This window comes from Neovison vison, chromosome 14, assembly GCF_020171115.1.
Source record: "Neovison vison isolate M4711 chromosome 14, ASM_NN_V1, whole genome shotgun sequence".
NCBI lineage: Eukaryota > Metazoa > Chordata > Mammalia > Carnivora > Mustelidae > Neogale > Neogale vison.
Genome location: NC_058104.1, coordinates 11,687,846 through 11,713,383, shown reverse-complemented (window position 1 = coordinate 11,713,383; position 25,538 = coordinate 11,687,846). Strand labels below are relative to the sequence as shown.

The following is a 25,538-nucleotide window of genomic DNA, read 5'->3' as shown; positions in this document are numbered from 1 at the left end:
ACTAAAGTGGCTTCAAGAAAGAAACGAAGAGACCCAAAGCTAAGAGAGGCCTGCGGCTGAGCGACCGGGGGGTTTCCATCCTGCAGGGGCAGACCTCTCCGCGTTCGGGGGGTTTGGGTAAGTATCGATCCCTCCGGCTACGAGACACCCCCCCGGGGGCACGAGACACCCCCCCCCCCGGGGGCGACGCACCCCAGCAGTGTGGCCTCTCCCTCACTCCGCGCCCTCCCCTGCCTACCCAGGCGGTGGGAGGCGTCTACCAGTCCAGCCTCAGAGGCGCTGCAGGCGGGTGGGGGGTGCACAGGACGGCTGGGGGGGGCGCGGAAGGGTGCAGGATGGGGCGGGACTCACGCGGGCCCTCCGGCTCATGCAAGGAGAAGCGAGAGGGGGCGGCCCCACCGCGGCGGAGGTAAGGCAGGGCGAGGTGACTGTGTGTGCGCTGCCGGGCCGGCTCCCGGGCCCTGGCCCGCGGGGGAGGAGAAGGCAAGGCAGGGCCCGGCGCCAGGGAGGAGTATGGGGGCCTGCCACCCAGCTGGGGGCTCCGCACCCCGCCAGGACCTGCAGAAGAGCGTGGTGCCGGCGGTGGGGGTGGGGACGCTGGGTGGGCCGGGTTCAGTCGGGGACCTCGGGGTGCGCGGGCAGGCCGCTCTCGCCACGCCGATAGGTCTCCCAGAAGCCCTTGTCCAGTTGCTCCAGCTGCGGGCCCAGCGGCAGGTGGCCGGCCAGGTGCATGCGGAGGGTCTCCAGCCACTGCTCCAGCTTCCCGAAGGAGGGCCTGGGGGGGGCAGGCGGGGGTGGGGGGGATTTTGGGTTCTGCCCTGGAGGGGACAGCCCCCCCCCAGGGCTGCCCCTCCCTGGGGAGCCCAGGCTACACTGACCTCTTCTCAGGGTCCAGATCGCAGCAGCGCACGGTGATGGGGAAGAAGCTCGGCGGGCAGTTCGGGGGGCAGTAACGGTCCAGGAAGCCTCGCACATTGAGGCCGAAGTCCATGGTGCGGGGCAGGTAGTCGGGGTCCGCGTTCACCCGCCCAATGATCTGTCCGGCGCCAAGGCCCAGCAGTTACCCAGGGTGGTGGAGGGCTTGGCCGGGGCGGGGGGGTGGGGGGGGTGTCCCGGTGGCTGGGAGCAGGTGCCAGGCCACCACACTCCCCCAGGGGTATAGCTGCTGTGGGCGGCCCCTGCAGACTTCCAGCCCGCGGCCTGGGAGTGTCGGGGGGTGGACCCGAGCCACCAAGCCTGATGCCGCCCGCCGCCCGCCCCTGGACCTACCTCGCACAGGACGATTCCAAAGGAAAACACGTCCACCTTCTCGTCGTAGCTGCGGCCTGGGTGGAGAGACCGGCTGTCAGCAGGCGAGGCCGGCTCAGGGACCAGGCGGCCGGGGCCAAGAGGAGACGCTAGCGGTGTCCACGGGACCAGGGCTTAGGCTCTGCCCCCTTACTCCCCTGACCCCTGACCCCACCAGGTCTGAGCAAACCTTTGGGGGATGAGAATGAGAGCCCTGGGCAGGGGGTTCCAGACCCAGCTCGACCACTGACCAGCTGTGACTTTAGGCAAGTCACGGACCACGTGGTGGCCTTGAAATATATCCATGTCATACCCCCGGGATGGGTGACCCCTGCTCTCTTAGAAAAAAGGTCTTTGACCATATGATTGCTAAGGACCTGGAAACGAGAGAATCCTGGGTTATCTGGGTGGGCTCTAAGCACCGTTATGAGGGTCTCAGGAGGAAGAGGAGACAGGAGAGGCGGCGGGGGCCACAAGCCCGAGGCAGCCCCCGGCAGCCAGGAGTGGGTTCTCCCCTCAGATCCCTGGAGGGCCCATGGCTCTCCTGAATTTCCGACTTTGGGTTTCCAGAACTATGAGAGAATTCATTTCTGTTGTTTAAGCCGGCCAGCTGGTGGAAGTCTGTTGACGGCAGCCCCGGGGGTGGGCACAGGCTCTCTGAGGCTTGGGTTCTTCAGCTGTGACGTGGGGCGTGCAACTGTCTACCACGTGACGTTAACGACCCGTACGGCTGCTCCCCCGTGTCCGATTCTCACTAGTTTACAAGCCTCAGCTCCTCAGTGGATGCTCACAGACCCCCTTAAAGGTAGGGAGCGAGCCCTGTCTTGCAGGCTGCCAGCGGGCCGGGATGTGGGCAGTGCTGGCGCCAAGGGGGCCCCATCCCCTGGCCGCCCCGACCCCGTGTGTGCACCTGCCCGCGCAGGGGCTTTATAGCATGCCCTGTGGCCACACGTGGGGCACTGGGTGACGGGCCTGACCAAAAAGAAATGGAGCAGGAGAGGGGCCCCACCACCTACTCCCTGGGCCCTGTGGAGATGTCGCCTTGCGTGGGATATGCTCGTTTGATTAAGCTGAGGATCTGGGCGTGGACAGAGGACGGTACAACCACAAAGGTCCTTACGAGGGACGCAGGCATGGAAGGAGACCTGACAACGGACACAGAGGTCAGAGAAGGGACCAGGGTCCTAGCCTTTGTCGGAGAAGGGGCCTCTCGGGCCAAGGGACGGAGGCAGCCTGTAGAGGCCAGAAGGGAAAGGGGTTCTCCCCTTGAGCCTCCAGAAGGAACCCGGCCCAGCTGACACCCGAGACCGACGCGGACTTCCCACTCCTGGGACTAGATGGTAACTTGGTCTCCAAGCCACGCGGGGGGGCGATCTGTTACAGCGGGACAGGGGACGGGTCACGGGAGGCGAGGAGGGAGCCGAGGGGAGGAAGCGGAGGCCGGGGACCGGGGGGCCGCCCACTCACCGTTGATCATCTCGGGCGCCATCCAGTACGGGTTACCCACCACCGTGTATCGCTTCTTGCGGTCTGGCTTCTTGAGGCTTCGCAGGTCCGCGGGCTGTGTCTTCTCTTCCACCATGAGCCGGGCCAGCCCGAAGTCGGCCACCACCACGTTCTTGTTCTAGGGCGATGAGGAAGCAGGGCCACGCTGGAACAGGCTCCCGGCACCACCAGCCCACCCCACGCCCGGTTGGGACCGGTCCCTAGCCGGCTCCGAGGACGTGCCTCAGACTCCTGGGGGCCTGGGAGTGCTGTGCCCGCCCCATCAGGGTGCCAGGGCCGCCGGGCTGTGTGGGGACAGTGGTGACTCCCCTTCAAGACCCAGGTCCTCTGCTCTGCCAGGGACAGCTTTGTCTCTTACTCCTCCTTCCAGCAATCTGGGGAGGTTATCTTCACACCCACTTCACACAGGCTATTACTTAGGCCCAGAGAGGTTAAGAAAGCTGCCCGAGGCCATCCAGCCGGTCAGCTCCACTGTTTCAGGTTTGTAGGAGCCCCTGTACGCCCGGAACCCTGCGGAGTGGAGATGCTGACTGCTGTGTCTACCCCTCAGGATGGAAAATCAGGGGGCGCCTGGGTGGCTCAGTCGTTGGGCCTCTGCCTTTGGCTCGGGTCATGATCCCAGGGTCCTGGGACTGAGCCCGGCATCGGGCTCCCTGCTCAGTGGCGAGACTGCTTCCCCCTGGCCCCAACCGCCTGCCTCTCTACCTGCTTGTGATCTCTTTCTTTGTCAAATAAATAAAATCTAAAAAAAAAAAAAAGATGGAGGGACGCCTGAGTGGCTCAGTTGGTTAAGCAGCTGCCTTTGGCTCAGGTCATGATCCCAGGGTTCTGGGATCGAGTCCCACATCGGGCTCCTTGCTCGGCAGGGAGCCTGCTTCTCTCTCTGCCTCTGCCTGCCTCTCTGTCTGCCTGTGCTTGCTCTCTCTCCCTTTGTCTCTGACAAATAAATAAATAAAATCTTAAAAAAAAGAAAAATTAAAAAAAAAAAAAGACGGAAAACCAGGGAAGGGGCCCCCTGAAGGGCTGGGGGGCACCCCAGGGCACCGGTGACAAATCAGGGGGCTGGGGAGGTCCTCTAACAGATCCTCTGTGCCAGCACCAGGATTGGCCATGGTGCCCGGACGCTGAGGAGTGGGCCCGGAGTGGGAGGCCGCAGGGCCCCAGCCGGGAGGGCTTAGGACCAGGCTCTTTTTTTTTTTTTTTTTTAAAGATTCTATTTATTTATTTGACACAGAGATCACAAGCAGGCAGAGAGGCAGGCAGAGAGAGAGGGGGAAGCAGGCTCCGTGCTGAGCAGAGAGACCAATGCGGGGCTCGATCCCAGAACCCGGTGACCATGACCTGAGCTGAAGGCAGACCAGGCTAACTCTTAAGAGAAAGACTCTGTGTCGCCTCTAGGTGTGACATGAATGTGGACAGCTGCCTAGAGGACACTGTACAAGGACAGCAAGCAAGGGAGGGGCTGAGCACAGGCAGGGTCCGCCAGGATCGTTCAAGGGCTGCTTCCAGCCCCATCCCTCTGTTCAGGCCTCCACTTTTGAGGGGCCCCCCAGGGACTAATGATACAGCAGCCGCCCAGATGGGAAACAGCTAAGGATGACCAGCCAAGGGTGACCAATGGATTCTGAGGCCCCAGATGGTGGGCAGAAGTTCTGCTTTGTGCGGAGATGGATTCTGGGGATGGCGGCCGGGGAGCTCACAACTCGCATCAGATCCTCATCCTCAAGGGATGCCCCCTGCTGCCGGTGGCGGCTGTGACAGGTCACCCTCTCCAGGCCCTGCACGCCACACGGGCTCAGGCCTGCAGTGACGCTCATCACCAGCAGGGGCAGTGTGAGTCCCGTGGACACAGCCCCGCCCACCTCCGTGCTCTGCTTTCTGCCGCTTTTTTGAGTCCAGGCGGCCCCAGAGCCTCTGGGAAATTCCCAGTGGGCTGAGACACCCGCCCCTGCCCCTCAACCGCGCGGACTCTACAGCGACCAGCTCATCGGTTCCCCAATGTCATACTGCCGGTAACCCTTCTTGTGCTGAGTTCATTCAGCCAACACCTGCCTGGAGAAACTGCCTCCTCCAAGCCTGGATCTCAACCTGCCTAGTGGGATGAAGAGTTTCCTTCTCCAAATTAGAACCTCACTTAGAACCTCAGAGCGACTGGGGGCGCCTGGGTGGCTCAGTGGGTTAAGCCGCTGCCTTCAGCTCAGGTCATGATCTCAGGGTCCTGGGATCGAGTCCCGCATCCGGCTCTCTGCTCAGCAGGAAGCCTGCTTCCTCCTCTCTCTCTCTACCTGCCTCTCTGCCTACTTGTGATCTCTGTCTGTCAAATAAATAAATAAAATCTTAAAAAAAAAAAAAAAAAAAAGAACCTCAGAGCGACTGTGTTTGGACACGGGACTTCTGCAGACGCTACCAGTTCAGATGAGATTATACTAGCTCGGGGGGAGGGGTCCCTAAATCCAGGGCCTGCTGTCTTTGTAAGACGAGGACACACCGTGGGAAGTCAGTCTCCGGCAGAGGCTGGAATGATGTGGCTGCCGGCCAAGGAGTGCCAGGGAGTGCCAGCAGCCTCCGGAGCCGCGAGAGAAGCACGGGACAGATCCTCCCCCAGAGTCTCCAGGAGGAGCCCACCTTGTCAGCACCTGGTTTTGGGACTTTTTGCTTCCCGAACCCTGTGCTTTTCGGCCACATCCAGGCTGTGGTTCTCTGGGATGGCAGCCCCAGGAAACGAGGGAGCCCCGTCTCTAGCTGGGCACCCCCCACTGCCTATGGTCCCCTCCATCCCCACCTCTCAGACCCTGGGCTCGCAGCCCCTCCGCAACTCCCACTTCCCGACTTCAGTGTGTGCCCCCCCCACCCCCCAGCCTCTGGGAAGCCGGCCCTGACCACGCCCACCCACAGGCCACGCCCACCCACGCGCCCAGGCCTCCCTCCAGATTCGGGGCTGTTCGTGCTGCGTGCAGCAGGCCCAGTCGCTGTGCCGTGGGCTGTTCTGGCGACAGCCGCGCTCACGAGCCGTCACGGGTTACCCGTCACTTTCTCCTTTATCCGTTTATCAGAGCCTCCCAACAACCGGGAGCCACGGTCCAAGCAGATGGCCGCACCGGGTCTGGCGGAGGCCTGGCACTGCTTCCCCGTGAGCCAGAGGAGGAGTGGAGGAGGCAAGCCAGGATCCCCGTCCCTGCAAGGCCTCCCGAGGCCAGGAGTATGCAGGGTGGGGGGTGGGTGTCTCCCTCCCCGGGGCCCAGGCTGCTCACCTCCCGGACCAGGCAGTTGTGGGAGTTGAGGTCCCGGTGGATGATATTCATGGAGTGAAGGTAGGCCTGGGGGCAGGGGGCATGGAGGTCAGGGGGCTGCTGTGCCCAGGGAGCCCAGCCCAGCCCGGCCCTGGCTCCCCAGAGGCTCCCCCCACTCAGACGAGGGAGGGGTGCTCCTCCCACCCCAGCTGATGCCCTCTGCTTGGTCTCAGAGCTTTCCGACAGCTTCTGCCTCTGACCTTCCAGTAAAGAGTTAGGTTAGTGGGACAGAGTTTTGGTACAAGTGGGGTTAGCTCACCCAGCCCACAACCCCCCCCGAGCCCACTCACCATCCCTGAAGCGATGTCCTTGGCAAAGCTCACCCTCTGACTCCACGGGTACTGGCTGTCCTGTGGGCGGGGGGAGATGGGGGAGAAGGGCCAGGATGGGCCAACGGGGCCACGGCGGCGGAACGGTCGGGTGAGAGAGATCAGCCAGGGCAGCGAGCGTCCTGGCGAGTCCCGTGACTGCCCCCTCCCCACTCTCTCTGGCACCCACGTCTGTCCACATCGAAGGGGAGTGTCTGGATAACTTGAAAACATCACTCTCAGGGCGCCTGGGTGGCTCAGTGGATTAAGCCTCTGCTTTCAGCTCAGGTCATGATCTCGGGGTCCTGGGATCGAGCCCTGCATCGGGCTCTGCTCAGCGGGGAGCCTGCTTCCCCCCCACCCTGCCTGCCTCTCTGCCTACTTGTGATGTCTCTCTGTCAAATACCTAAATAAAATCTTTAAAAAAAAAAAAAAAACAAAACAAACAATGACAAGAAAAGCCACATCATTCTCCACTATGGGATTTCAAACACAAAGCGGGGAATACTCCTCTATGACTCCCGACCCCGCTCTTTGGAGGAAAAAAAAAAAACACCATCTTCTATCTTCAACACAATCCTGTTCTTTCAGGTTTTTCGAAAATCTGAACCTGCTTTCCTGTAAGGGCAGACAGACGTGCCCAATGAGAATGCCTACAGGGCACCAGTGAACAGGGCTCTGGGCTCAGATCCTCCGGGGAAATGCTTGGTTCTCCCCACCGCCGGGGACCTCGCGTTGGTGGGTGAGGACATTGGGGTGTATCAAAGACGGGTGTGCCGTGAGGAAGCCCCAGAGCGTGTAGCTCGGCATTTCCAAACTGAACTTGACCAGAGCACCCTTTCCAGGAAGGTGCACCTGTTAGGGGCCTGGCCTGCAGGGACCCAGCCTGAGGAGGGGGAGGCATCCAGGGAGCAGGACCGCTCGGTCTCGGGGGGTGGGGGGGGACACCAAGGTGGGGCGCCATCTGCGAGCACCGGGGTGCTACCTGCTCCTCCCCAAATCTGTTTTCAGTTTGGATTTGCAATTTTTCTCCAAGCCCTTAAAGATTAAGTTCCAAATTTCACAGAACCTAGTACATAGTAAAAAAGCCCCCCATGGGGACAGCACAAAGGTGCCTCTCCTGAGGGGTTCCACCCGCAGCCCAGACAGGTAAGGCTGGGTCCGGCTACCCAGGGCCTGGGTGGGGTCAGGCCGGGGGTCCACAGGATGGCCACCCTGAAACAGCCCTTGTGTCCGCTCGGAGGAGCTGCTGCCCGCTCCAGACCTCCGCTTTAGGTGGGAGTGGGCGGCTCCCTGTCTCCCTGTGTGATTCAGAATCACTGAAGGGGCTGGGGGGGCCCAGAGAGCAGCCGCCCGCCCAGGGCCCGCCGTGCTGGTGGCGGGGGTGGGGTGGGGAGCGGGCGGGATCTCGACGCTCACCATGCTCTTGATGATGCCCCGGAGGGTGCCCCCCTTGATGTACTCGGTGATGAAGTTGAGCCTCTTGTCCTTATAGAGCACCCCGATGAACTTGAGCACGTTGGGGTGCTCCAGGCATCTCATGACCTTCACCTGGTGGAGGGGGGGCCAGACAGGCTAGGCCTGGGGCTCTGCCCCGGTCCCTCTCCCCCCGCTGCCCCGCCAGAGACCCCCACCCGTCCCGGAGGTGGAAGAGTGCCCACCCGTCTGGTCCCCGTGAGGTCTGCGAGGGCCGCGCCCACCCCCCAGCGATGCCCTTGCCCGCCTCGCTCTCCCGGGGAGACACTTTCTCTTCTTCCAGCGTGTGGCTGGAGCGTCCCATCCTCCCAGAACCCCGTGCCGCCCCCTCAGAGAAGGGGGGGAAGAGCAGTCTGGGGTGGGGGGGGCGGGGCCACTTGCCGACCTCCTTGAGGAATGTCCTCTGGGTCTCTTCGTCGAACCGGATCAGCTCCTTCATTACCATCACCTCGCCCGTCTCCCGGTGCGTCACCTGTGTGGGGACACCGAGGCACGGAGACTCAGCACCGACAGAGGCTCTGCTCTCTGCCTGCCGTGCAGGAGGCCCAGCTGCTCCCCAAAACTGCAGGGGAGACGGACACACCCGGCTTGAAGCTTTTCATGGGCACTTCAGGGGATGTCCCCAACCCCTGAGGGGCGGCCGGGACTTATCGACTGCCTCACGGATGAGGCTTCCTGAGAGCCCGAGGTCACCCAGCAGGAGGGAAAGCGGGTGGCTGGGGTTCAGGCCCAGCACGGCCCGACCCAGAGCCCAGCCCTCTTTCCTCGGCTCCGCTGGGAGGTCGACTGGCGGCTCTACCAGAGACTCCCGTCCCCTGGGGTGGGGACCAGGCACAGGGCACCGTCTGCATGATCCTGAACCTTCCAGCCCTGTCATAGTCAGGGGACATCAGAGCCAAGGGTTTCTACTGAGAGGGTGTGGGAAGGGGTAAGCAGTTGGGGTTGGCCTCAGGCTCAGTGCAGGGCCTGGGGAAGGACCCTTCTGGATCCCACCCCCCATCTTCCAACCACATCCTCCACATAAAGTTCTGGGTCTCCCTGAAGTGGTACCCCCCCCCCCCACTAACCAGGTCAGGGAAGCCCAGCCGGATGAGAGTACGGGCCAGGGAGTCTGGAAGCTGGGTGACCCTTCCACTGTGCGTTCCTGGAGGCAGTGGAGGGAGGCAGAAGGACGGACAGGTCTCACCAGGACCGCCCCCCCATCCCTGCACAGGTGTACCCCGTACCTTGATGGCCTGGCCAAAGCAGCCCTTGCCCAGCACCTCCCCGTGGATGAGGTCCGACGGCCGGAAGATGCGGTGTGGCCGGCAGACCACGCGCAGGGACTCGGAGCGCCCCAGGTCCTTGCGCTGGGAGGCCGGGGAGCTCAGGGAGCCGGCTCCCGGAGACCTGTCGATGCTGTAGCTCCTCCTGGGAAGGTGCACGCGGGGCTCAGTGTCCCCGGGGCACGCAGGCTCCAGGCCTCAGCCCCGACCCCTCCTGCCTGCCACGCTCCCATCCATGCCCGTGCACGCAGTCGGCCCCCCTGGGTGGTCGTATGGCCCTCGCCCCATCCTGACCCGGCACCCAGGGCCCTGTCCTAGGCCTGCTATGCAGCACCGTCTGCCCTCGGCCTTCTCTGCTGGGGGACCCGAGGTCAGGGGCTTCATCTCCGAGCATTCAGGCGCCAGGCCCTGGGGTATGGAGCCAGATAGCCTGGCCGGGTGCTGTAGCCCCGCCGTGTGAGTGGCTCCCCGGGCCAGCGAGGACTCTAGGCAAACTCAGACAAGCAGGAACCACAGCCCTTCCCCACCACCACGTCTCAGAGTACATGTGATTTCCCCAGGAGGTGCCCCTTCCCCCAAAATCTTTGCCCGGAGTCTTGAGCAGGCCTCACGGTGTGTGCTGTGAGGACCCAGGCTACTTTTGGGTTTCTTCCTCGTGCTCCCCCTCCCTTCGAGAGAGTTTGGGGCTCCTGGCACCTCCGGTCTGGGCCCCTGCCGTGGCCCTGTGAGCCATCTCTGGGCTCGGGCACCTGGTGCGCAGGGAACCAGCGCGATCTCTAGAACACTCCCTTCAGGGGGCCCACCCCTGCCCAAAGACATTCGATGCTCCCATTGTCCTGAGCTGTCTATCCTCCCTGAAGCCAGGGTGCTGGTCCCCCCCAGAGCACTCCGTAACCCCCAGCCGGGGCAGCTGTGCCCCTCTCCCACCTCTCATGACCCTTCTCCTGTCTTAGCCCTCTGCACCCCCCACTGGCCTGCTTTTCTGCAAGGCACACTCGGCCACCAGATTAGGGGAGACTCGAGAACAGGGACCAGGCCCCACCCCTCGAGACCTGGTTTCCAGTTACAAGGCGCGGGGCTGACTTACAGGACAGGCTTCTGCCGTGTAGAGCTGCCCACCTCCCCACTGGGAGTGGGAGTTGGGGAGCTCAGGGGGCTGGGCTCAGGCCCCGGCCCATGGCCCAGTGTGTCGTGGGGGTCGTGCTCGAGGGTGAGCTGCAGCAGGCGGCTGGTTTCCTGGATCAGCAGGTCAATCTGGGGAGAGCGGGTGGGCAGATGGGTTGAGTCCGAGGCGGGGGAGGAGCCCCGACCCTGCTCACGGGACCTGGGACCCGGGACCCGTACCTCATCCAGAGGCACATTCCGGATGGGCGTGCCATTGATTTCCAGGATCCGGTCTCCGACGTGGATGGAATTCTTTACGTCTGGGCTCATGCAGCCTGGGTCCACCCTGGGGGTAGAGAGAGGAGTAGTCAGACCCCTGCCTGCCTGTCCCCCGGAGCCCTGATGGGAAACCAAGGCCGAGGGGATCAGACCGGGGTGAGGAGGAAGCGACTTTCTCTGTGGCATGCCTGACCGATGGCAGCGGCCTAGATCGGCAGTACTGGTTTGGGGGAAAGAATTCTGTCACTGACGCCGGTTGTTGGCTGTGCCTGTGAAAGCGGGGGGAAGTGGGGATTTGCTGCTCTAGTCCCGGAGGCTCAGATTGATCCTTCCAACTGTCTGGTGTGTTTCAGGCAGACGAGTGCCCCAGGAGGAGTCCCCTGCGGGTCTGGAACCATCGGCTTCCTGAGTCCCAAACCGGCCCCTTGAGATGAAGCAGAGGCTTCTCCTCCCGCAGACTCAGAGGGAGGGGCCGGGAGCCTACCCTGAGCCACAGCCGCAGGGTGGAGGCAGGACAGCACCCACGCTTGGACCCGTGAAACGGCCAGTTTGCCACATTTATCTGCTTCTCTGAACCCCTTGGCTACCTTGTTTTCATTTTGTCCTCACGCAAGCTTTTTTAAGGGATGTTCACTTGGTCTCTGCCCTGAGATGGGGAAGGGGTAGGCAGTGGGACGGAAAGGAGACCGGGGACTTTAGGAAAAAAGGTTCCTAAGGGGGCGGCTGGGTGGAGCACTTGGTTAAGCGTCCAACTCGGTTTCCGCACGGGTCATGGATCATCTCAGGGTCGTGAGATCGAGTCCTGCGTCGGTTCCATGCGGAGCGTGGAGCCTGCTTGGGATTCTCTCCCTGCCTCGGCCCCTGCCCCCTCCTTGTGCACATGTATGTGTTCACTCTCTCAAAAATAAAAAAAAAAAGAAAAAGAAAAAGGTTCGTAAAAGTTCTCCATCATCAAGAGTATAGTCTCACACGGGGGAGAAGCTCTCCCTTACCCTGGAAAGCCAAGTCATTCGTGCGAGAGGAAGAAGACACTTGGGGACCACCAGGGTGTAGCCTTCGCAGGAGGAAGCGAGACAGCCAAGAATCCTGCACGGGTGCCCAGACCATCTGGGGAAAGGCTGCTGAGGGCAGGAGGTTTACAGACTCAAATCTCACAAATGACTTATTGGTTATGTTTCAAAGGGAAAAAAAATATCCTGGATAGCAGAGGACTGTACTTCTGACCGAGGAATCAACGGTGGGCTTTACTGACTTTGTGGGTCAGGTCGGCGGCCGCAGGAAGGACACGGCATCACGACGACGCTGCATCAGGTTAAAACCCATAACCTGAGTCTGATGAAGTGGTCAGAGCAAGACAGCCAGACCCGGACGGAGGGAGTTCTGCTTAACTGCTGGCCCGTCCTCTTTGTAAATGTCCAGCTCACGGAGGACGACGAAAAGCTGAGGACTGTCACAGATTCAGAGATGGAAAGGGACACGCGGGTTCAGCGCCACGTATGGTCTTGGGCTGGAGGCTGGGTGGAGGGAAGCGGCCCTAGCGGTGGTGTTGAGAAAACCGGTAAAACGTGAACGTGGGCTGGCCAGTGGATCCAAGGATCATGTCGGTGCTCAATTTCTTCAGCGTCGTAACTGCGATGAGACACGGTCAGTAATTAGGCAGGAGAGCGCCCTTGTTTGTAGAACAATGTCAGGTGTCTAGTGGGGGCAGAAGGGCCAATAGAGCTTGGAACGGAATCTCAAGCCACTTAGTAAATAACAGTAACGTGTACGTATGTGTACGTGTGAATATAAACCATTCCAATGTACACATACGCATATGTAGAAAACGCATACCCTAAATGTGCCTCCCCCCTGCCAAAAAGTTACATTAGTGAACATCCTGTAAACTTGAAAATTTCCAGATAAAAACTTGGAAGTAAGTCTATTTCGTCGATACAGTCTTCTCGTGGATGCGGTCTTCGAAGTATATCCCTCAGCCTCCCTGCCTCCCCTTGATCTCCTGCTACGGCGGCAGGGGGCTGGGGCACAGACTCAGGAAACTTTCCTTCCGATGCTGCCGGACAAAAAGCGAAGGGGTCCACGGGGCTGGCTTAAAACAAACAGGTAAATCCGGTCAGCAGCCTCTGGGCAGGCAGGGCGGCTCCTCCGAGGGGCGTGGTGGTCTGGGCCGAAATCGCCGGGAAAGCAGCTGCCGGCTGGCGGAGGCTCCGCCGGCGAGAGGGAGGCAGGAGGAGTGCCGTTCCTTGGCTTTCTGTTCCTAAAATCCTGCCTGGCTTCCAGAGACCAGCTGGTCTGGGAGTTCCCCCAGCTCTCACCAGTCTGTCTGCCCGCTGCTGTAGACGAGGCAGCTGCTGGCCTGGCTGGCGTTCACGGGGCGCGGGGCGGGGGGCAGGCAGCGGCAAGGTTAAGACCGGACACATCCTGTGCTCGGCGCCTTCCCCCTCCTGACCCATGCCTCGTGGTGGTGCCACAGAAGCTGGCACTTGGCACCCAGGCCCACTAGTTACTTCTCAAGGAGTCCATCAACGCCCAGGAGACATCTTAGAAGGCTCCAAGGTGTCCAACTGCCTCTCTGTACAAAGCCCAGAGAGGGCAGGGGGCTGCTTGGCGTCACACAGCAGGCTGGCCAACTCTGCTGGCTCCTTTATCTGCCTTCTTGCGTTTCACACCTTTTCCACATCCTTTAGAACCCTGGTTAGGAATGACCTGCTCATCGCTGATCTTGGTTCCCTGAATCCTGTCAGCCTGAACACGTTTTTTTCTCCCCCCTTCTTGAAGACTACTTTCACCAAGGACAGAATCTTAGGCTGATGGTTATTTTTGGCTCAGGGCATCGAACACATCATTCTGCTTCTTTCTAGCTTCCCCGGTTTCTGTGGAGAAATCAGTGGCCCCTCTTTGAAGATGTCTATTTTCTATGGCGACATTTTTTATTTTTATGTTTTTTGAGAGCGAGGGTGCTTGTGAGCAGGGGGAGAGGGAGGGAGAGACTTCCAGGAAGCCTCCGCATTCAGCACGGAGGCCGCCGCGGGGCTCCATCTCACCACCCTGAAATCATGACCTGAGTGGAAATCCAGACTCAGACGCTCAACCGACTGAGCCACCCAGGCTCTGTGGCCACTTCTAAGAACTTCTCTTTCACCTCGGGCGCAGTAGTTCCACTGGATCGTGTGACCCACGGCTGGATTTCTTTTTGTTCTGCTTGGGATTTACTGGGCTGGAGGTCTGTGGATTGGTATAGTTCTAGGATGTTCTCAGCCACTGTTATCTTCAAACACCACCTCCCTCCCACCGTCTCGGGCTTCTCCTGGAACCCCAAATGGCTTCCCTATGTCCTAACCTCTGTCCTCCACGGGTCCTAACCTCTCTTTCGCAGCTTTCATCCTGTTGGTCTCTGCCTCTCCCTTCAGTAGCTTAAAGCCCTACCCCACCGTTAAAAACCTTGCATTGAGGGGGGCGCCTGGGTGACTCAGTGGGTTAAGCCACTGCCTTCGGCTCAGGTCATGATCTCAGGGTCCTGGGATTGAGTCCCGCATCGGGCTCTCTGCTCGGCAGGGGCCTGCTTCCCTTCCTCTCTCTCTGCCTGCCTCTCTGCCTACTGTGATCTCTCTCTGTCGAATAAATAAATAAAATCTTTAAAAAACAAAAAACAAAAAACCTTGCATTGAGGTTTCTGTTATTTCGTGCCTAGGGGTTCCGTTTGATTCTTTTCCATTTACTTGGAATTTATTCGCTCTTTGTTCATTTCTTCCAAATTTCTCTTACTGATTACAGCACATGGAACGTAATGATTTTGTATTGTGTCCAATCGTCCCGGTCCCCGGAGGTTCTGTAGGTCTGGTTCTCCTTCCTGTTGTTTCGGCTGGCTCTTCCTTACACGCCCCGCCTCCGTATGCATTCAATGATTCTTCGTGCAACTAACTGCTCATCTTCCTTGGGACACTTAGCTCAGGAAACTCAGTGAAAGGACCTGCATCTGATTCTTTCAGGGACTGGAAACACTGCTAGTGGGGAAGCACTTGAAACTTGTACCGTGGAGACTTAGGAGTTTCTGAGCCATCCAGGCCTACGAATTTGGTTTGCAAACCCAAGTTCATGAATTCTGGGAGATTTCCCCCTCCCCTTCCATTCAGGCTCCAATCAGTTTATCTTTCGGTTCTGGGAGTGGGGGACTGATGGAAGGTGTGGTCTGTCTCTCATTCATCCTTACCCCGAGAGCCCTCTGGGATCTCAGCTTAATGGAGGAAGAGTTGTCTAATGGGACTGGCTTTCTGGAGCCAGTCAGGGCTTCCAGAGGCCCAGCCATGAAAGGACTTAAAAACTGAAGCTTAAGTTGCCTCAATTTCAATTGGGCCTCAGGGCATGGCTGTCTTCGGGGGTTCTGCTGTCTGTCCTGGACTCCCTGCATCCATCGTCCTTGACTTGGTTACTCCCCTTTCTTGTTGGGTGACACACGGACTAAAGAAGTTTTAAATATTTTATCTAATGCTGATCATGGTTTTTAAAGGAATGAGAGGACCAAGGATGTGGCATACCAGGTTGTCAGAGCTGGGTTCTGTGTGTGCCCAAATGCTTCCCAGCCCTAGAGCCCGCCCCCCCCCTCCATCCAGAGCACCCACGGGCATAGCCAGACTCACCCCTGGACCCGGACGGTGTGGGAGTGCTCCGTGCTGCAGCCCGGCGGGCCGTGTGGGGGGTCGATGGAGACGGAGAGGCCACGTCTGCCATGAGCCGAGGCCGGGATGGATACGAGGGTAACTGTGTGGGGCAGGCGGGAGCCGGGGGAGTCGGGCAGAATCTGCTCGATGACGGGGGTCACCACGGTCTGGTAGTAGCAGTGCCCACTGCGAGGGCCACGGATGGCAGGGACCCAAGAAGGGGAAGAAAAGGGTGTGAGGACAGCTACCAGCATCACCGCTGCCTCCCCAGGCTCTAACCCCGCCCCAGGCTCTTCTCTCCTCCCCACCTCCGGCTCCCCAGGGCAGGAGGGGCCAGAGGGTCGTAACTGCCCCACAGGCCCAGAGCAGGAACTGAGCATGTCCAGCCCAGCCCCTGCCCCCTCGGTCATTCTGGGCTCGTCTACCGCTGTCATGCTTGTGAGCCGGCCAGGAAAAGGCCGGGGGATGAATCCAGTTCAGGAGGAAGTCATTAAAAGCCCATTTGAGACTAAGCCATGCTGCCCGGGGAATCCAGCTTGATCAGCACCGTTGAATAAAGAATTGGTCTGGTCTCTGTCCTGGTTCCTGGGAAAGAGGCTCCGAATCTTTGGAATGTAAGTGTCCCTCAGCCCATACCTGAGCTTGTGTTAACAGATGACTCAGGGTGGGCGGCAGTCACCAGGAAAAAACCAACCACGAGACTAGACGGTGGGGGGAGAGGGGGGCCTGTGACCCAGCCCGACCTTGGAGGCGGCAGCGAGGGTGGGCAGTGGAAGAGTAAGGCTCGATCACGTGCCCAATGCCTCAACCAATGGTGCCTACATAATGAGACCCCAATAAAAACTCTGGTGAGGTCCAGGCAGGTGGGGGCATCACACGTCCTGATTTTGAGGTGCAGGGGACGCATGGAAACTCCACATTTGGGGACCCCTCCAACTCTGCTCTTTGCGTCGCTTCTGCTGGCTGGTCCTCATACAGGAGGATCTGCAGCCTTGATCAAAACCCCTGAACTCGGGGTCAATTGCGGGCTGGGCCGAGCTTGTGGGGTGCGTACCAGAACTGCACCCCCGTGACGTGGGAGAGTGGGTGTCGGGGGTGGGGCGTGTCCTCCCTGTGACTCCCACGTCCTCTCGTCCTCTCGGTGACTTCTACACCGAACTTGTCCTCACACCTGCCCCACGTGGGGAGGGAAAGGATGCTGGCGCGGGAGGCTCGGAATGGGGCGGGCACCCCGGGCTTGGAGGGGGCCTGGGCACTCACCAGTACAGCTTGGAGTGCTCCACGAGCGTGTAGGTGTCCCCGTCACCGATGAAGGTCCCGCACGTGAGGCAGATGAAGCACTCGGGGTGGTACTTCAGCTCCCCGGCCACCTGGCAGGGGGGTGGTGGAGACAACCCAGCTCAGCAGCCCCTTCCGCCCCTCTGGCTCCTCCCCTCGGAAGGGCAGCCCCAAGCCAACTTTGGGGGCCTGGCTGGCTGGCTCTAGGATGCTGGTTCCAGAGACGCACAGACAGACCAAGAGGCTCAGAGGGCCAGGGGGTAGGGGGCAGAATCCGAACCAGCGAAAAGGAGAACCAGAGAGGGCGCTTACCATGACCAGTCCCTTGGTGATGTGCTCTGAGCACCCGTGGCAGGACTCTCCATAGCGGGCCCAGTAGTCTCTCTTGCAGAAGAGCTGCCCATCCTTCTCATAGTACTGGTGTGAAAGGGCGGCACTGCACTCACAACACCTGGGAGGGAGAGGCACAGGGACTCAGTCTGGCCCCTTTCCCCAACAGCAGGTGCCCCTGTAAGAAGGAGAAAAAGGGCCACCTTCCTTGGGCAGAAGCAGTGTGTGCTAGGGCCCAGGGCTCAGCAGGTGGAGTCTGGGATGGCTTCAGCCGGAAGCCTCTGTGCAGTGCACAGCCTGCACAACCACCCATGGCCGTTCTGCCTCCAGAGCACCAGATCACCTGGCCAACCTGCCAGCCCCAGGGTGAGAAGTGCTCTTCACTTCTGAGCTCCTGTCCCTTGTCTTGCAAAGGAGATGGCCCAGGGAAGGCAAATGACTTGCTCTTGGGCTCACCAGTCCGGTGGAGGGGGAAATGGAACCTGGCAGGACTCGGGTGGGGCTGATGCAGATGGCCGTGACCTGGGGGGAGCTGTGGAGAACTACCAAAAGCCGGCACCTGCCCACTGTCTGGGCTCAATGTACTTAATCCACACTGGCCACCATGAGGCAGATGAATTCTGGAGGCTCGAGACAGCTGAAGGTCATGGGATGGGTGCCACAACCCCAAGCAAAGCTCCTCCCTGTTCCACTATGATATAAGGCAAGACTGTAGCTTGCCAGACCCCAGCCAGCATCACTGAAGACAGAGGAGCTCCCTGGTTCCTAGATCTCATCCAGCACTTGGGTGCTGAGGTCCCAAGAAGGGGGCACAGCCTGGGCCGGCTCAACCCTGCTCAACCAGGACCCCAGCGCCCGCCCCCGCTTTCAGAGGAGAAGTCACACCGTAGGTATGACACCCAGATGTGCAGTCATCAAGGCTGGGACCTCCTGCTTTGCCAGGAGGGGATACAGGACAGGCCCAGCTGGGGCTCCTTAAAGGACCTGGGGAGAAATGAGGAAGCTTTCTGCTTCCTTCCCTGTGTTATCCCACAGGCCAGGAACTGGACCTACATGCCTGGTTTCCTTCCACCCAAGTGAACTGGATGGGGATCAGGGGCTCAGCTAAGTCAGGACAAGCAACCGCAGAAATACATGATGTCCCAAGAGCCAGGAGCCACGCTGGGTTTTGGAGAGCCTGATGGAGGGTCCTGGCTGCACAGGTACGTCTGGGCCAGAGTCTGCAGTGAGTAGAGAATCTGCCCGGCTCCTCCACTGCTCTCTAAGCATGCTGGGTCACGTGCCAAGGTCATGCAGGGACAGGGGACCAGGCTCAGAGCTCAGTCCCAGTAAGGAAACAATCCAGGAGAGGAGGGTAGGAAAGACCGGGAACTGAGTGAGACCGCCCGGTCCCCGGCAGGGCAGAGAACCGTCAGTCTCTGCAGCCAGCCCTCTGATGGCGTGACCTCACTCACTGATGCTCTTTAGCAATGGCAGATGAAGAGGGGGGAGAGGGCGGCAACCCAGAGAGCTGGTGGGACACTGTCCCTTTAAGAGGATCCAGCCAGTTCCCCATTGTCTGGGAGCCTGAGGGGAGGGGCTGGGGGACCACAGACCGGGGGCTGAGGGTTGGGGAGGAGAAGGCACAAAGCGCCTGGGTGCAGATGCACCTGGGTGGGGGTGCACCCAGGAAGGGGGGGGGTCCAATGAGCTCCCCCTAGGAAAGTTGAGAGTGGGGGAGGGAAGGCCTCCGGAGACCGCCCTGGGACGAGAGAGGAGGCAGCGGAAGCAACGCTGGCCGGGAGCCATGACGTCATCCCCAGCCCTTCCTGCCCCCGCACACCCAGCCCCGGCGCCCTTAGGGGGCGCATCTCACTGCGGGGTGGGCGAAGGGGCATGGAAGGCATGGGGCCTGGAAGGAGGCCGCCCTGGAGGAGGGGGATCCCCAGTGCACGCCCTTAGGGGCCCCAGCCTGGCGAGAAGGTGCGCAGCGGAGGAGCCGGCTCAGCAAAGAGGCGGGCGCGCGCCCCGCACCGTGACCTTGGCGAGGCTCCCCCACCGCCCGCGCCCTGTGCCATCCGCGAGTGATTCACTTTGCCCTTCCACCGGCTAGACGCTCGGCGCGTCACAGCAATGTCACCACATTAGTCTCCCCCTCACTGCGGGCTGCCGGGCTGCAGGAAGCAGGGCCCCGCCTCTGGCGGAGGAGAATGTTCCTCTCCAGCCGGCCAGCTCCTACACTCCCGCACTAACATTCCTCACTGTAGTCGCCCCCCGGAAGATGGGGTGCTGACTCCCCCAAGGACTGGGACCCTATTCAGCTCCCTGGTCACCACTTCCTTGAAGCCCACTCAGTCACCTGGCTGGAGTGCCCCCCATGCAGCCTCCATCCCCAGCCCTGGCCGGCACCCCCTCTCTCTGCCATCACCCCGAGGGCTCTCTGAGGTCCCATGCCAGAAGTCCATGAATGCTGGACCCAGAGAGAATGGGAAGTGGTTCCTGCAGAACACTGAACCTGGAGAGGGTCCGCCCCGAGCATCCCAGACCGCCCCTGCAGAGGGGGTCTCCACCTCGGACAGGGGAGCAGCTTGGGGCTGGCACTCAGGGCCTCAGTGGACCTCTGCATGTGGAAGGCACAGAGGAGCCCCTGGCCCTGTCCATCCCTTCACCTCTCAGGCCAGTATCTGGCCACCAGCCAGAGCAGGGGTTGGCGAAGGGGCACGGAAGGGGGGGGGCTCTTAAGGGCACCCCACCCCTGCTGCTGCCTCCAGCAGGGATGTCAAGGAGGGAGCACCAGGCACTGAGGGCGGCAGAGAAGGCCCCGGGCCGGACAGAGGAACTGCTGGAAGGCAGGCGGGCAGGCACAGGTCCCTCCCTTCCAGGGATGCCCTTCCACCAGGGCCGCATCCCTGGACACCAGGGGTGAAGAAAAAAACAGCCCGAGGACCAGCTTCACGGGGAGACCGGACCAAAGGGCCAGAGGAAGGCTCAGCAGCCGCCGGCCTGCCTCCCCCAACAGGCGGCCAACAGTGACCAAGGAGTTTCAGTTCTCCTGCCCCCGGAGCTGCCCGATCCCAGGTAGGTCTGCCCCACAGGGTGGCCTTGGCCCCAGGGGGCACTCAGACCAGGCACCCAGCCTGAGGTGTGGGCTGGGTTGGGCAGGGGGATTTGTACTTACTTGGCTCCTCTGAGGAAGCGGCTTCTTCTCAGGGCCAGCATCCCTTGCAGCAGGGGTGCAGCGTGGGGGGGGGGTGGGCCGGCCAGCTGCTTCCCCATCCTACTCCAGGCCCTCAGGATTGGAGGCCGCAGAGGGTCAGAGGGTGGGGCCAGAGCAGCCACATGGTGGGGGAGGAGGCTGCAGGGCTGCGGCTGAGGAGGCTGAGGAGGACTTGGTCCAGGCCCACAACAGGAAGCCGTTGGGGGGCCTTCTGCTGGTGCAGGCAGGGAGGCGGGGAGCCCCCACTCCGCCCTCAGCCCTGTGCACCTCGGAGAGCGCCCTTTAGGCCCCTTAGCCTCTGGCTGGACCAAGGGAGGCTCAGGACTCCCTGGGGACAGGGACAAGCCCCAAAGCAGCTGCTTCTTCCGGTGTTGCTCCCAAGGGGACAGAGGTTGACTTCCACGGATGGTCTGTCCTCCCTGCCTGAAAGGTCCCCTGGAGAGGGGGAGACCACACCCTGGCCCGGGCTCTGAACTGCGTGCCCGCTGTGTGCTCACCCCTACTCGCTGGGGGCGCAGCCCACCCAGCCTCCAAGATGTCACCGGAGCTACGGCGGGGCCCCAGGGCTGGAGGGCTGCTGGCTTCTGGAATGGACTCTTTCCAGCCAGCAGCTGGACCTGAGCAATGCTTGGACCATTCCGTCTGGCCGTGACCTCCTGGGAGGTCGGGCCCACAGGAGGTGGGACAGCTAGAACGGAGAAAGGAGTGGGCCCTGTGGGGACAGTGACCCCCTGTGCTAATGCCAGAGGCAGGCGATGGGCCTGTGCAACTCTCCCATGGCAAGGAACTCGGGGCCCGGGAGCTGGTGGCAGCCCCACGTCATGGTCCCGAGAGGCTCCTAGGGACAAAGCAAGAAGAGTCCAGAGCCCAGCTGCTGGGTGGCCTTGGGACTTGGGCACGTGGTGATTCCTCTCAGACAGAGCTTCCTAACTGTCACAGCGGTGAGGACACCACTGGCCTGGCTCAGGTCTGGGGGCCATTGGGAGAAGTGCCGATCACTGGGCCAGGAGCACGTGTGGAGGCCAGAATGCTGATGCCGTGGTTCTTACTGCCTGTGGGGCTGCTTCCGTGGTGGGAGCCTGTACCCCCACCACACCAGGGACGGCGGCACATGGTTCTTCCTCTTCCCTGACACAGGCCTGACTCCTTCTGGTCACTGGGCAGGGACCCCTCCAAAGCCAGATCCTGTCCCCTGCCCACCCCACCCCCCTGCTTCCTGTTGTGGCTTCCATGGCCGCATTCCCTGTGTCTCCCCAAATTCCACCTCCCTCCCCACTCTCAGGACAGGGGTCCCCAAAGTTCCTCCGGATTCCTCGGCCCCGTCCTGAATCCGGCCCACCATCTCAGCATCCTGGCCCCGCAGGAGCTGCCTCTCCAGCCTTCCCGCCTCTGAGGGGTCTCAAAGCACCTCACCAGCTCTGGGCCGGGCCCTGCCATCCCGGATGGCCTGCTGCATCTCAATTCGACGTGGCTGGGCACAGTTCGGAATCAGCCCGCTGCCGTGGTTCCCAGGGAGCTGAAGGAGCGCCACGCTCCCCAGCACCCAGGGCAAAAGCCCAGGTGGCTTCAGACGCTCCCCTGCTATTCCCAGTCCCCACTCCCGTGCCCCTCACCTCTTCACCTCTGCAGTGACTTGGGGCGAGGCCGACACAGGCTCTAGCCCGGGGTCGTGTGTAAATGCACAAGTCACGGTACTTCACAGGGGGATGGTGAGGGCTTCATGCCATCCAGCTGGCCCTCAAACGATGCCAGAGTTAGGGGCACCAACAGCCACAAACCCATGAGTAACTTTCAACTCCCCCAAACTTCACTATTCCTGGCCTGCTGGTGCCCGGAAGGCTTCCCCGTAACATCAACAGTCAATTAACACGGGTTTCCTATGTTACACGGAGCACCTACCGTATTCTTACAGCAAAGCAAGCTGGAGAAAACGTTACTAAGAAAATCACAGAGAGAAGACATCTATGGTATCATACGGTAAAGATGCGTGAAAGCAGACCGGCGCAGTTCAAACCTGGGGTTCAGGGTCAAGGGGAAAGTCAAAAACGCCAGATAGACAGTGGCTAATGCGATTGCTAGCGGGAACTGTCCCCTCTCTCCATTTGTCGTCACTGTCCTAGGTCAGGCCTTATGAGCTGAGATCCCTGAACTACTGTGAAGTCCCTTCCCTGCCAAGTCACCGCCATCTGCCCACTGGGATGGCATTTTTCACTAGGACTTCCGCCCACGTCCCTCCCCTGCTTTCTGCAAACCCTTGGCTGACGCCCTAGTGCCCTTGGAAGGGCCTTATCTTGGCCTTGGGGTCCTGCTACAGGCTGATCCCAACCTTCCTCCCCCGCTCGCTCTTTTCGAACCAGATGAGCTCTTCCCATTTCTGTCTGTGCGTGTGGCTTTCTCCAGCTATCCAGAGCCCTCTTTGTCCCCAAAGGCCCCTTTGTGAACCCCTGATCGGGAGCCCTGGGCCCCGTGCCTGCCTCTTCTCTGGCCTCATCAGCCAGAATCATTGCTGGCTGTGTGACTGGTCAAGAGAATTAACATCTGTGTCCCCAGTAATGGAGACAACACAGTATCTAATTAGACAAAGTCCTTAGAAGGATGCCAGGCCCTTGCTAAGTTGCAGAAAATGTTGGACGTTGTTCTTAAAGAAAAAACAAATAGACAAAACTTGTCAGAGGTTCCTGCTGGCGGAAATAAAACCCTGTAGCGGGTGGTCGATGCCTTCCCACCCCAACCCTGCTCTTCACCGACTGGCCCTGTCTTGTCACCCTCCACCCCTGCCGCCTGCCGGGAGACGTACCGCCTGGAACTGCTTCCTGCCATACTTCCCCGCGCAGCATGCCTCACGTCTCTGAGACCCCGGTTCCGGCCCTACGGCTAACCCTAAGGCTATCCCCTGCACCTGCCTCTCAGGATGGTCCTGCTGGGGGACTGGGCCACGTTTGGGTCCCCCGTGCTTGGCCACAGCCCTGACCTTGCTCTCTGACGCTTGGAGCTGCTTCCTGGAGGAAGGGGCTGGCCTTATTGGGCTGTGCCCGTTCACAACTAGCCTGGGGCCTGGGTTGTATCCTCCCTCCTTCTCTGGAGTGTGAACACCCCGTAGGCAGGGGCACACTGCCCTCCATGGCCTCCCCCTGCCTAGGTGCCAGAAGGCCTCAGTAATACGCGGGGAAATGCAGGTTTCCCTTCTCTCCTAAGAGATCTAGGATGACAAAACAGAAAGGCCCCTGGGGACCCCGTGCCTCATTTTACAGGTGGGGAAACAGGCCACAGACTTGCTGGAGACGGTGCCAGAGGGACTAGCCAGGTCTCCCGGACTGCTGAGCCGGCCTCTGGTCGCTGGCAGGTTTTGCTCGGGGCACCCCCACCACCCCCAGCCTGGCTTACCGGAAGCAGTCTGCGTGCCAGTCAGCACTCAGGGCCTGGAGGTACTGGCCGTCATAGATCCTTTGGCCGCAGCTCGCACACACGGGCAGCTCACTTCCTGCAAGGACACAGGCAGTCAGCAGCCCCTCTTGGGAGGCGCGGTCTGGTGCAGGTCCGGCCTGCCCGGCCCACCCCACGGGGACCCGGCACCTTCTCCTGCCCGTACGCAGAGCACCCAGATGCTGTGCCCAGCAGAAGGAGAAAGGATGTGGGTCCGAGAGTCTCGCTGAGACCTTGGCTAACTTGCTAGGCCTCTGCGGGCCTCAGTTTCCCTATTTGTCAACTGAAGAGGAGGACAGGATGTCCACTCTCCAGCAACAGCGTTCTCCTGCCCCGACTCCTGTTTAGCAAGGTCAAAGCGGAGAAAGCAAGAGGCAGCATTTAGAGATAAGGCAGCAGGCGACACTCCTCTGTCACGGCCTCTTTCCTCCCCTGGCTGTCCAGAAAGAGGAAGCTTCAAAAGGGCAGGGACTGGACAGGGCTGGGACGGTGTATCCAGAGCTGAAGCCTCTAGAAGAGGAGAAAGACAGGAAGCCCAGAGGTGCTGGCCTCATCTGAGTTTCAGCTGTGCCTTGGCCTCTGAGGGCCTGGGGCTGTAGAGCGGGGCACTTGAAGACACCTGCTTTGGGGACGCCTGGTGCCTCTTCAAGCCGGCCATTAGGCGTGCTTAGTCATTCTAGGGCCTGGTATCCTTGGAGCTGGGTGGGCCCTGGAGGACCCCCCCCAAACCTACTCGTCCCCATTGTACAGATGAGGAGACTGAGTCCTGGAGGGGGCAGGCCTGTCATACAGCCAGGCTCCCAGGCCACAGCCTGGCCCTCTGTGAGGATGCAGGGACCAAAAGGTAGGGAGGGGGGACTCTTGCTCCAAGTAGGCCTTCAAGGGCCTGGGGACGGCTGGCAGGAGCCCTACGGAAGGGCGGGCTGGAGGAGTTGGCATCAATGGGACCTGGATTGGACCAGGTGAGCCTCTGTGATGGCTGCTGGGGAAACCCCCAGGGGACACCAGGGAGGGAGTCTCCGAGGTCTTCATTCCCTAACTGTCGGGCAAGCCAGTCCTTGGGCCCCAGGAAGGGGAAAGGGGCTGAAGAGGAGACTAGAATGAGAGTCATCTTCCCAGCCACGACGGATGGCAGGCACTGGGTTTGGTGCAGGGAGAGGGGGTGGAGCCCCCGGATAGGGCCGCCGACGGCTCCCTGGAGGAGGCTTCTCAACCCGGCCCCAACCACCAGTACCGGGGGCCGAGTACCCAGCCCCCAATCGTAAAGACGAGGAAACTGAGGCCTGGCACGTAGCCCCCACCCCCGTCTCAAGGTCAAGGAGCTGGGCGGGCGGCACGGACCCAGGGCTGCGGCTTTCCCAGACCCTTTCTTCCCCGCCGGCTTAGAGACAGGATAAGGGGGTGGCCCCAGTGCGAGTACCCGGGTGGGCAGAGCACGCGGAGGGAGGCCGGGGCCGGCCCGGCAGCGCCTGGGACTCCTCCCGGGTGGTCGTCGGTCGGGGGAGGGGGAGGCGGGGATGAAAGGGAGGAGGGGCCCAGCCCGAGCCGAGCGGGGGGAAACGGGGTGGGAGCGTGTCAGGGAGGGGCCGGAGGGCTCGGGAAGGGCGAGCTCAGCCCAGAGAAGGCAGGGGCGCGGCCTCGCGGCAGACCCGGCCTCCGCGGTCGCCGGGCCCGGCCCCCTCCCGGCCGCCCGCTCCCCCCACCCCCCGGGCCCCGGCTGCCCCGGCACGACGCCCCCGCCCGCTCGGCCCCGGTGGGCGCCCCTCCCGGCCCCCGCCCCGCGCCCCGCGGCCCGCGCACCTTCCTCTCCCATACGTTCTTCCCTCCAGGTGCAACAAAGTAGCGTCAACCTCATGCACTCGGCGGGGGGCGGGGCCCGGCGGGCTGGGGCTGGGGGCGGCCCGGGCCCCGCGAGCCCGCCCGCAGCCGCCGCCGCCGCCGGCCCGGGAGGCGGAGGCGGAGAGCGCGGGCCGGGCCGGGGTGGGCTCGGGGCTCCCGGCGCCGCCGCCGCCGCCGCCTCTCGGACACCGGCTCGGGCACCGGCTCCGCGCCGCGGCGGCCTGGGGACGGAGCGGAGGGGCGGGCCGGGGCGGGGCCTGGAGCTGCGGCACGGGGGCGGGGCGGGGCGCGGGCGAGCG

General features: G+C 61.5%; 1 protein-coding gene across 2 annotated transcripts; it reads right to left on the bottom strand.

The window, feature by feature from the left end:
- Positions 1-161: 161 nt before the first annotated feature.
- LIMK1 (LIM domain kinase 1) lies at positions 162-25,346 on the bottom strand. 2 transcript variants are annotated; one of them, XM_044234004.1, is made up of 16 exons: positions 25,201-25,346; positions 23,362-23,458; positions 16,764-16,902; positions 16,434-16,543; positions 15,153-15,359; positions 10,477-10,582; positions 10,220-10,386; positions 9,094-9,277; positions 8,253-8,339; positions 7,811-7,942; positions 6,374-6,433; positions 6,045-6,110; positions 2,755-2,911; positions 1,270-1,325; positions 879-1,036; positions 162-775 (listed from the first exon to the last, which is right to left on the bottom strand). In XM_044234004.1, the coding sequence occupies exons 1-16, from the start codon at positions 25,253-25,255 to the stop codon at positions 613-615; spliced, it is 1,944 nt and encodes a 647-aa protein (XP_044089939.1). In that variant the 5' UTR covers positions 25,256-25,346; the 3' UTR covers positions 162-612. The 2 variants fall into 2 exon arrangements, with proteins under 2 accessions (XP_044089939.1, XP_044089938.1); XM_044234003.1 differs by lacking the exons at positions 23,362-23,458; positions 25,201-25,346 and adding an exon at positions 19,939-20,508.
- Between the last annotated feature and the right edge of the window lie 192 nt (positions 25,347-25,538).

Coding starts and splice junctions, on each gene's coding strand:
- LIMK1 (XM_044234004.1), bottom strand. CDS start 25,255: ATGAGGTTGACGCTACTTTGTTGCACCTGGAGGGAAGAACGTATGGGA. Junction 15,360..16,433: donor GAGCACTCCAAGCTGTACTG/GTGAGTGCCCAG, acceptor TGGCCCTCGCAG/TGGGCACTGCTACTACCAGA. Junction 6,434..7,810: donor GGGGCATCATCAAGAGCATG/GTGAGCGTCGAG, acceptor CCCCGCCCACAG/GACAGCCAGTACCCGTGGAG.